General features: G+C 37.5%; 1 protein-coding gene across 3 annotated transcripts in view; it reads right to left on the bottom strand.

Annotated features, from left to right (window-relative positions):
• The window catches only part of Mmrn1 (multimerin 1), a 75,401-nt gene that overhangs the window by 11,072 nt on the left and 51,898 nt on the right, over positions 1 to 12,431 (bottom strand). For all 3 annotated transcript variants that reach the window (XM_006236596.5, XM_001071128.8, NM_001427207.1), the window contains one exon: positions 9,168 to 11,141. In XM_006236596.5, coding sequence (XP_006236658.1) covers positions 9,168 to 11,141 — 1,974 coding nt within the window. The remainder of the gene's footprint in view (positions 1 to 9,167; positions 11,142 to 12,431) is intronic.

Below are 12,431 nucleotides of genomic sequence, written 5' to 3'. Positions count from 1 at the left end.
CATTACATAATAGTCAAAATACCAAATGCACAAAACAAAGAAAGAATATTAAAAGCAGTAAGGGAAAAGGTCAAGTATCATATAAAGGCAGACCTATCAGAATAACACCAGACTTCTCACCAGAGACTATGAAAGCCAGAAGATTCTGGACAGATGTCATACAGACCCCAAGAGAACACAAATGCCAGCCCAGGTTACTGTATCCAGCCAAACTCTCAAGTAACATAGAAGGAGAAACCAAGATATTCCATGACAAAACCAAATTTATACAATATCTTTCTACAATCCAGCCTTACAAAGGATAATAAATGGTAAAGGCCAACACAAGGAGGCAAACTACACCCTAGAAAAAGCAAGAAACTAATTGTATTGGCAACAAAACAAAGAGAAGAAAAGCACGCAAACATAATCTCACATCCAAATACAAATATAGCAGGAAGCAATAATCACTATTCCTTAATATCTCTCAACATCAATGGACTCAACTCCCAATAAAAAGACATAGATTAACAAACTGGATACGCAATGAGGACCCTGCATTCTGCTGCTTACAGGAAACACACCTCAGAGACAAAGACAGACAGTACCTCAGAGTGAAAGGCTGGAAAACAACTTTCCAAGCAAATGGTTGGAAGAAGCAAGCTGGAGTAGCCATTCTAATATAGAATAAGTCATCAAAAAAGATAAGGAAGGACACTTCATATTCATCAAAGGAAAAATCCACTAAGATGAACTCTCAATCCAAAATATCTATGCTCCAAATACAAGGGCACCTACATACATAAAAGAATCCTTAGTAAAGCTCAAAGCACACATTGCACCTCACACAATAATAGTAGGAGATTTCAACATCCCACTCTCATCAATGGACAGATCATGGAAGCAGAAATTAAACAGAGACATAGACAAACAGAAGTTATGAACCAAATGGACTAACAGATATTTATAGAACATTCTTATCTAAAACAAAAGGATATGCCTTCTTCTTACCACCTCATGGTACTTTCTACCAAACTGACCATATAATTGGTTACAAAACAGGCCTCAATAGATAGAGAAAGATAGAAATAATCCCAGGCGTCCTATCAGACCACTACTGGCTAAAACTCGTCTTCAACAACAACAAGGGAAGAATGCCCACATATACATGGAAATTAAACAATGCTCTACTCAATGATAACCTGGTTAAAGAAGAAATAAAGAAAGAAATTAAAGACTTCTTAGAATTTAATGAAAATGAAGATACAACATACCCAAACTTATGGGACACAATGAAAGCTGTGCTAAGAGGAAAACGCATAGCTCTGAGTGCCTGCAGAAAGAAACAGGAGAGAGCATATATCAGCAGCTTGACAGCACACCTAAAAGCTCTAGAACAAAAGAAGCAAATACACCCAGGAGGAGTAAAGGGCAGGAAATAATCAAACTCAGAGCTGAAATCAACCAAGTAGAACCAAAAAGGACTATACAGAGAATCAACAGAAATAAAAGTTGGTTCTTTGAGAAAACCAACAAGATAGATAAAACCCTTAGCCAGACTAACGAGAGGACACAGAGAGAGTGTCCAAATTAACAAAATCAGAAATGAAAAGGGAGACATATCTACAGAATCAGAGGAAAGTCAAAAATCACCAGATCTTACTACAAAAGCCCATATTCAACAAAACTTGAAAGTCTGAATGAAATGGACAATTTCCTAGACAGATATCAGGTACCTAAGTTAAATCAGGAACAAATAACCCATTTAAACAACCCCATAACTCCTAAAGAAATAGAAGCAGTCATTAAAAGTCTCCCAACCAAAATGAGCCCAGGTCCAGCCAGGTTCAGTGCAGAATTCTATCAGACATTCATAGAAGACCTCATACCATTACTATCCAAACTATTCCACAAAATTGAAACAGATGGATCACTACCGAATTCCTTCTATGAAGCCACAATTACTCTTATACCTAAACCACACAAAGACCCACTAAAACAGAGAACCTCCGACCGATTTCCCTTATGAATATCGACACAAAAATACTAAATAAAATTCGGGCAAACCGAATCCAAGAGCACATCAAAATAATCATCCATCATGATCAAGTAGGCCTCATTCCAAGCATGCAGGAATGGTTTAATACACGGAAAACCATCAACATAATCCACTATATAAACAAACTGAAAGATAAAAACCACATGATCATTTCATTAGATGCTGAGAAAGCATTTGACAAAATTCAACACCCCTTCATGATAAAAGTCCTGGAAAGAATAGGAATTCAAGACCCATATGTAAACATAGTAAAAGCCATATACAGCAAACCAGTAGCTAACATTAAACTAAATGGAGAGAAACTTGAAGCAATCCCACTAAAATCAGGGACTAGACAAGGCTGCCCACTCTCTTCCTTCTTATTCAATATAGTTCTCGAAGTTCTAGCCAGAACAATCGGACAACAAAAGGAGGTCAAAGGGATACAGATTGGAAAAGAAGAAGTCAAAATATCACTATCTGCAGATGATATGATAGTATATTTAAGTGATCCCAAAAGTTTCACCAGAGAAATACTAAACCTGATAAACACCTTCACCAAGTGGCTGGGTATAAAATTAACTCATAAATCAGTAGCCTTCCTCTACAGAAAAGAGAAACAAGCTGAGAAAGAAATTAGGGAAATGACACCCTTCATAATAGTCCCAAATAATATAAAATACCTTAGTGTTACTTTAACCAAGCAAGTGAAAGATCTGTATGATAAGAACTTCAATTCTCTGAAGAAAGAAATTGAAGATCTCAAAAGATGGAAAGATCTCCCATATTCATGGATTGACAGGATTAATATAGTAAAAATGGCCATTTTACAAAAAGTGATCTACAGATTCAAGGCAATCCCCATCAAAATTCCAATCCAATTCTTCAGGAAGTTAAACAGAACAATTTTCAAATTCATCTGGAAAAACAAAAAACCCAGGAGAGCTAAAACTATCCTCAACAATAAAAGGAATTCCAGGAAAATCACTATCCCTGAATTCAAGCAGTATTACAGAGCAATAGTGTTAATGACTGTATGGTATTGGTACAGAGACAGGCAGATAGACTATTGGAATAGAATTGAAGACCCAGAAATGAACCCACACACCTATGGTCACTTGATTTTTTAAGAAGGAGCCAAAACCATCCAATGGAAAAAAGATATCATTTTCAGCAAATGGTGCTGTTTCAACTGGAGGTCAACATGTAGAAGAATGCAGATCGATCCATGCTTATCACCCTGTACAAAGCTTAAGTTGAAATGGATCAAGTACCTCCATATCAAGCCAGATACACTCAAACTAATAGTAGAAAAAATGTGGAAGAATCTTGATCACATGGGCACTGGAGAAAATTTCCTGAATAAAACACCAATGGCTTATGCTCTAAGATCAAGAATTGACAAATGGGATCTCATAAACCTGCAAAGCTTCTGTAAGGCAAAGGACACTGTGGTTAGGACAAAATGGCCACTAACAGTTTGGGAAAAGATCTTTACCAATCCTACAACTGAGAGAGGCCTTATATCTAAAATATAAAAAGAACTCACAACGTTAGACTACAGAAAGACAAACAACCCTATTAAAAAATGGGGTTCAGAGCTAAACAAAGAATTCAGAGCTAAAGAATAACGGATGGCTGAGAAGCACCTAAAGAAATGTTCAACATCTTTAGTCACAAGGGAAATGCAAATCAAAACAACCCTGAGATTTCACCTCACACCAGTCATAATGGCTAAGATCAAAAACTCCTGTGACAGCATATTCTGGCGAGGATATGGAGAAAAAAGAACTCTCCTCCATTGTTGGTGGGATTGCCTACTGGTACATCCATTCTGGAAATCATTCTGCGTGTTTCTCAGAAAATTAGACATTGCACTACGTGAGAACCCAGCTATACCTCTCCTGGCTACATACCCAAAAAATCCTCCAACATAAAACAATGACACATGCTCCACTATGTTCATAGAAACCTTATTTATAATAGCTGGAAAGATCCAAGATACCTTTCAACAGAGGAATGGATACAGAATATGTGGTACATCTACACAGTGGAATATTACTCAGCTATCAAAAACAAAGACTTCATGAAATTCATAGGTATATGAATGGAACTGGAAAATATCATCCTGAGTGAGGAAACTCAATCACAGAAAAACACACATGGTATGCACTCATTGGTAAGTGGCTATTAGCCCAAATGCTTGAATTACCCAAGATGCACAGACCACATGAAACTCAGGAAGGATGACCAAAATTTGAATGCTTCACTCCTTCTTTAAAAGGGGAACAACAATTTCCTTAGGAAGGGATAGGGAAGCAAAGTTTAGAACAGAGACTGAAGGAAAACCCATTCAGAGCCCACCCCACATGTGGCCCATACATATACAGTCACCAAGCTAGATAAGGTGAATGAAGCAAAAAGTGCAGGCTGACAGGAATCGAAAGTAGATCTCTTCTGAGAAACACAGCCAGAATATGGCAAATACATAGGCGAATGCCAGCAGCAAACCACTGAACTGAGTGCGGAACCCTCATTGAAGGAATCAGAGAAAGGAATAAAAGAGCTGAAGGGGCTTGAGACCCCGTATGTACCACAATGCCAACTAACCAGAGCTTCCCGGGACTAAGCCACTACCCAAAGACTATACATGGACTGACCCTGGGCCCCAAATTCATAAGTATCAATGAAGAGCCTAGCAGGGGCATCAGAGGAAGGGGAAGCCCTTGGTCCTGCCAAGGCTGGACCCCCCCCAGTGAAGGGGATTCTTGTGGAGAGGGCGGTAATGGGGGGTGTTGGGGAGGGGAACAATCATATAGATGAGGAGGGGGAGGGGTTGGGGTTGCTGGTCTGGAAACAGGGAAAAGGAATAGCATTTGAAATGTAAATAAGAAACACCCAATTTAATAAAGATGGAAAAAATAATTTGATTAATACATAAAATATAATGCCATTTTTCAATGTTTCAAATGAAAATAGAATTAATGAACCACAAGTAAAATAGACTTATTGTGTATTTAATGTGCAGAGCCAGTAATCTCTCAAATTTTGCTGTCGGTGGGCATTACTGCTTAGGAAGGTCCTCTGATTCTAACATGTGCAAGTATGCAAGCCTAGGTGGTGGGAAGAAGGTAAACAGCCGAAACCTGTTCCATCTCCCCCCATTACCATCAGGCAATGTTACAAATTTAGTTCTGGCTGGTACCTCATGGAGAAGAGATACCTAAGCATGGGGCCCATGGAGGCAATGCCTCCCCTGCCCCCCCCCACCATATTTGGATCTATAAAACATATCTTGGTATTTTTTATAAAACACAAAATTGTTCATTTAATATTTTCTTCAACTCTGGTATATTTTATCCATAGAAACAAGAGGAGTCATTCCTAGTAAATAGACTTATAACCAATTCTGATACAAAGAATATCTTTAAGACTTCCATGCACACAAAAGAGTTAATGAATCTTGAAGTGTTGGGCTAACTAAAGAACAGAAGGGAATTAGGGAGAGGTGAAATGAGAAAAATACATTATAAGCATGCATGAAAGTATTATGTTGAAAGCTGTTGTTCTGTATAAATCATATATATTAACTAAAATACAAAAAAGAAGTTTGTTGCAAAGGAAAAGAAGGGCTATATATATGAATTAAACTGGGAAAAATTATCATCCTTAAATAGTTGTTTTGTGCTTAGAATTTGGTCTTTCTTCTAAGTGAATACCTTTGTGGAGGGTGCCTCTCTATGCCTGCTAAGCATAGCAGGCTCACTGACAGTTGTTGAAAGCCAAGGGGCTTCTCTATGAAGAATTATACTGTACATTCTACTACTCTTTTTCTTACTTTATTAAAGATCATAAAGACATTGTCTCCTTCATGTAAGGAACACAAAGAAGCCTGTTGGTGGATTTTCTGAGTCTTCCTACATTTTTTTTGTTTTCTTTTTTCTTTTTCAATAGCTGGTCTCTCTCTCTCTCTCTCTCTCTCTCTCTCTCTCTCTCTCTCTCTCTCTCTCTCTCTCTCTCTCTCTCTCTGCAATTAGCCAACTAATTGCAGGCACTGTAGTTATACCGGAGGATCCCCGAATGTGTGTGGTTCTCAGATGTTCTAAAATAGGTGGTGAGTTCTAAATTCAATCAGTCTTCATAACTGAAGGGATTTACAGTTAGTCATCTTAAACAGAGGTCATTTTTATCAAATATAGTGTATCTTAATGTGTACTTAAAAGTCTTATTCTAAGTAGTATAGAAATCATCTAAATAGAAAATACTCTAGAAGGAAACAATTCTATAAAGACTTTAGGGAGGGTTGAGAATGCAGCCAGCCAATTGCTGTACAAAACAAACTTCAAACATAATACTAAAACAAAACCAAAAATCTTTGAAATCTATCTGAATACTGTTTAGAAACAAATCAAGTATTTGGTGACTAAGCCAGAAGAGCTTCTCAGCATTGACCTGGTAGATACTATTTTTATCATAACTGAATGTAGGTTCTACCTTTTACTACAACCAGTAGAATCAGATTTCATGAATAATTCATGCAACTTTGGTAAGTGCCTGCTGCAAGTTCACAGTAAAGTCAAACAGTACCTTGACTTCAGCAGCAGCACTGCTGGTCTTTAAATCCTTGATAATGGAAACTCCCTGGAGTATCAACTTTGACCACATGAAATGCTAGGTATTAGCCATATTCTGAAGAGTATGTGATGCAGGAGAGAAAAGCAGAAGAAGACAGATGAATACTGTCTCCCATCCCTGCACCTGAGGATGGAGCTTGAGGCAGTAGATCAGGGCACCTGATAACTGGAAGATACTGTGGTTTATCTTTATGCCTCCTCCTGATCCTTTAAAGTAAGATGTTAATACTTGTCTTGTAGGTGTTGTTGAATAAATCAATATTATCTAGTACAAAGCCTGAAGTGAGTGAATGTTAATTTTAAAAAATGTAAAATAGTATAGTATTAGCACCAGACCTCAAAGTAAATTATCATTTATAAAAATTAAAACCGATACACAGATTTTTCTCTCAAAATCATATTTTGTAAATATTGCTGATATAAATAATATGACAAAGAGGTTCTAGAAGTGATGGTTTCATCCCCTGGTTTTAGTTATATGGAAGAAAACACAGTGCAGGTTTTACCTGACAATATCAAAAGTCAAATGGCATAGAGAAATTTACTACATCTTGTGCTTTTGGTTAAGATAGGTGTAAAGGACAGAGCAAAACAGCCAATGTGCTTCCTGATGTACAGAACAACTGATATAAAGGTGTATCAGACAAAGTATTTTATTTTATATTGATATCTCTCTCTCTCAATTTCTTTCTTTACTTTTATGTGTGTTCCAATGTGTATTGTGTAGTATACATGTTTGTGTATGTGCACTTGTGTGTATGTTACTAATGAGCCAGGGGGTGTTGCCAGATATCTTCCTCAATGGCTCACAGTCTTTCTCTTTGAGACAGGGTCTCTTTACTGAACCTGGATATCAACATTTCTTTTAGAGTAGTGTGCCAGTGAGCTCCAGGGACCTGTTTTGTCTCTGGTCCACTGTGCTAGGGTTATAGATGTTCACAGCCATGCCTGGCTGTTTTCATGGGTTCTGGAGCCTTATACTCAGACCCATAGGCTTTCATAGCAAGCACTTACCCTGTGAGTCATCCTCTAGGCCTTGAGGTACTTTAGCCACCATCCCTGGTTTTACTGCCTTATCTAGTCCTTGTTTGTCCCACCAGTTTATAGTCTACAGCAGCAGGGCCAGGTTACCATATGATCAAACACAGATCTACTTGAAAGAACCCATTCCTAAGAAAGTGAATTCACTGAAAGGGATTGCTATAGCACGCGTGGAACTGGGCCAAGGCTTCTTTATTGTCTTGGCAGCAGCATTATTGGTGTCTTAATTGAGATGCAATAAAGAAATTTTAATTATTAACCTCAGAAAATAAGACTATAAAAATTGACCAATAAATAAATAAGTAACTAAATAGCAAGGAGTTTTATTAAGGCTCCAATCAGTAAAATAAAAATCAGAGCTGTGTTATTTCCTATCAGTGGAAATTCAAGTATCAAGTCAATCACTCAAGTGAGAGAAGTCAGATATATCTGTTGATGGCACTGCGGTCCTCTCACTACAGAGTTTCCCGACTTCATAATGCATTTCTCTCCTCTGCAAATGCCCTGCATCCAGGCTGTGAACAGTGGCTGTTCTCACCGGTGACAATCTGCAGTACATGTCTCCCAGTGACCCAGTAGAGTAAGGACTACAATCCTTTCATTTCAGCAGAAGAAATAGATACAGAAGGAGATTGTGTTTTGTTTTGCTTGTTTGTTGTGTTCTTTTTTAAGTCTACAAACTAAACTAGAAACTTTGTGTTACACTAAGACCTGACTCTTGGGTCCCTACTCTTTCCACTGCTCCTGTGTTCTATTGATTACACTATCACAGCAGTTTTCAACTCCCCTTCCAAGTCTCTGCCTACCCTCACTGTGTTGGCCCACATTTAATTAGCACAGTGCTAACTTGTGTCCCAGTGTTGGTCTGTGAGACAGTGCTTGGAAGTGCAGCAGCTCCGAGCTTCTGAATCATAGTGTCACTGCAGCTAAAGCATTGCTCTGAACTTTTACAAGTATCTCACACTTTACAAAACTGTATATAAGTGCAGGGTTTCTTGTTTGTTTGTTTTTTTTAACTTCCGTTGCCTTCTGGAGTCTACTTAAATCCAATTTCTAAACAGTCCCTTTAGGCACTCACCTTTTTGAGATATTTATTGAGAACTTATTTCAAATTCTACCCACTAAGGTTCAAATTAATTTATGGCCTTATTTTAGAAACTCATTGTATAATAAATTTCTTTAGCTGGTGATATAGAGAGATGCTTTTTAAGGGAAAATTTAATTATTTTATAGTGTTCTGGTAAGAAAGAGTTGAAACATGTAGACAACATCTATTAGAATACATCTGTGCAATGACATCTAACATGTTCAGTCAGATGTGATAGAGTATATCAGTCACCTTGCATTTCCCTACTCTGCTCAAGTACAAGTAGGTGCCTTCCATGCCTCAGCCTGGCTATACATTAGGATCTGGTCAATAGCATGTACCCTATAACATGAAAGAGGTTCAAAGTTGTTTTTCAATTCCAGCTTACCAGGATGTGTAATGCTGTCCGTGTTTCTTTGTGTTCTGCCTATCAGGATGGTCGTCATATTCACTGTTTTCTTAAGTGTGTTGGGTTTCTTCTGCAGTTTTATCTGCTTCTGAGGCTTGACAATATTTGCCAGACTATCAGATACTAATCGATCAACATTCCAAGTTAAATTAGATAGGACGGCTTGAGTTTTCATTTCAACTATTGATTCCACAAGTTCTGTCAGACTTTTCAGAGAACGTTGACTGTCTGTCAGAGAGCCTTTGGTCCACATGGGTATGGAAGCATTCTGCCCATACGTACTTGTAGAAGCATTACAACATGCCATTGAAAGTTCATGGACAGTTTTATTAAGCGAAGAGAAACTCACTGAAAGATGGATGGATTTGGCTTCCAGTGCCTTAAATCTGGTATTTAATACCTTCAGCTGAAGATCAGGATCTCCATTCGATAGTGAACCACCTTTTTTAAATGAAATATAGTATGGTATGAGTGCCTTGGTCACTTTAGATTCAATGCCTTGCAAACGAGTTTCAAACTCTTTTGTATTCTTTTTTACTGCGAGCATATGTTCTTTTAAATAACTCACGTTTTGCTGACATTTGCTCACCTGGGAAGTGGTTTCATTGTACATTTGATAAACCTTTTGAAAGTTTAACTGGCTTAGTTTCTCATCTTTAGGAATAGCTGTAAGGGCTTTGGCAATTTGCAAAATAAAATTATACTTCTGATTGTCATTGACCAAAGTCTGAATAGAATCATTCAAATGCTGGAATTCAGAAATAAACGATAAAATAGCATCCATGTTTTGGTTACACTCACAAACCTTGGGATTATATGGCTTAGCACTTAATGTCTCCTTTAGCACATAGTTATCTTGAACAAAATCGATGGCATTGTTTATAACAATCATTGTCTTATTCAGGCCATCTTCTGTTTCTAAGGCATGGTCACTGATGCGCCTTTCAAAGGCTTCACTGCGACTCTGCACTTCATTTCTGAGTAAGTTGTGTCTTTTTGTAAGTTCTTTGGTAAGAACATTCAATTGGTTGACCGCACCAATCAGGTTTTGTAATTCTCTGCGAGTAACTGTGTCTTCCTTTGGCTCATGTATAATCTGCTGTTGAAGCAATGACCTCTGCTCCAGCAAAGGCTGGAGGATCTCCATGTCATATGTCAAATCATTCAGCTGCTCGCTCATTTTATCCACCTTGATGTCCATGGGAAAGATAACCTCAGTCAACGTTTGATTTAACACATGCAGATTTTCCTCTGTGTCCTTGAGTTGAAACTTAAAGTCATGCCTGCATTTAGATAGCATTTCTTCACATTCTCCCCTGGCGGATTCTTTCTCCATCTCCAAAAGGATGGTGAGGTTGCTAATCTTGCTCTCTTGGACATGCAAATCACTGAGCATCTGCAGCAGCATCAGACCTTGCTTGCTTGCTGTCTCCTGTAGCACAGATACATATTTAGTGACATTGCTGTTGACAGATTCCTCAGTGGCAACATTCTCTGTTCCTGATACTTGTAGAATTGATAACAGCTGCGTGTGTGCTTCCTGCATATTAGAGAGAGTTTCATTGAGGGATTGGTGGTACAGAACAATCTGTGAGTGTTCCTGTTCTAGTGCGCCTTCCAAATGAGATTGCTTTGCTACCAGTTCCTTGAGAGGCTTCTCACAGGTCAAGGCCATTTCCTGCCTGATGTCCGTGATACTGTTCTTTAGTTCTGTGATGTCCTTCCACGTGGGCTGATTTTCTCGAATTAATGCAGAGTCTTTCTGGGCTGTTACTGAAACAAAGGACTGGTTCACTTGTAGAACTGCCTGCCTGGTACTTTCCAGGTCCTTGGATAGACTTGACACAGTCTTGAAGAGCTGGGCAATAGTCTCCTGCATGTCATCTTGGAAGACTTTAAATTGGTCTTTTACTATATTCTTTAGCAGATCGTCAATACTCTTTGATTTTAGAGCTAGGGAGAATAAGATAACAAATAGTAAACATACTTTTAACATAGTTTTAATCAGAAAGATGTATCTGTAGAGAGATTAAAGTTTTAAAGTCAGACACTAACTATATGTATTAATGAAAATAATCTCTCCCCATGTCGATTTATGACATTTGAAAAAAATACTAGAATTCATAAGAGATAATCACATTCTTAACAGAAATCTGACATAAAAGTCAATTACCATGTAGAACACATAAACAGAGTACAGCAATGATTCTAAAGGTGAAAGGCAAAAGGGAACTGCTATTCCTTGCAGTGACAGACTCTGCTTTACAGCAATCCCAGGTCTAGTTGTGGTGAAAACAGGTGGGGCTGGGATTTTTGTTTGAGTAAATACCTGGTATCAGTATGGGACTGTATAGTCAAGTGTCTAGTAATTAGGTGCAAGACTTACATTGTGGACTCACGCGTGTTCACAAGTCACAGAGAAAAACTTTAAAAAGTGGAAAGAAATATAAATATCTGTAAAACATCAAAATGGCTTAAAATATCAGGTAGTGAAATTAGTTGTTTTTACAGAATGAGAGACACTCACATTACAACAGGAATTTAAGATATGTTTATAACATGATGTTAACTTTTGGCATAAAAGAAAAGAAAAATTGCCGGTAATTAACACATGATAGTAGTTCCAACATGTAGAAATGTATCTGCTCACACATTGAGATTGTGTGAAACAAGAAAGAAAGAAAGAAAGAAAGGAAGAAAGAAAGGAAAAAAGAAAGAGAGAAAGAAAAGGGATTGAGAAAAGAGAGGAGATAGAGATGAAGCAAAATGGCCTGAATTATTCCAAATGATATAAATAGAAAGAATGTTTGAAAAGTTTAAAATAAAATCAAACCAAACAAACCAACCAATCAACAACAAAAAAAATCTCATATGAAAACAACAGGAAAAATAAAACATAATTGTAAAGTCTAGCTACAAAGAATTATAAATAGAAGAAATATTCATTAAAATTTACCGAAAGATGTACAATGATCATATATGAGATTTTTAAAAAGAAAGTACCACACTGTGGGTCATCACCACTTAAGGTATGGCTGTTAGGTAGACAGTTCATAAAGTTGGTGAATTGGATCCATGGTCTCACATTTTAAAATGTATGTAGCAAGCACAAATACTCAAGTATGAAGTATTGTAATTGAGAAATTTTAGAAGAACAAAACATCTTTCTTGAAAGTCTTGATATTAATTATTCTGGAACAAAAAAAATCCTGTAAACCACATCCATGGTAGCGTATTAAATAG

This window comes from Rattus norvegicus, chromosome 4, assembly GCF_036323735.1.
Source record: "Rattus norvegicus strain BN/NHsdMcwi chromosome 4, GRCr8, whole genome shotgun sequence".
Taxonomy (NCBI): domain Eukaryota; kingdom Metazoa; phylum Chordata; class Mammalia; order Rodentia; family Muridae; genus Rattus; species Rattus norvegicus.
Note: the sequence above shows the minus strand (reverse complement) of the source record. Positions and strands in the feature narration are given on the sequence as shown.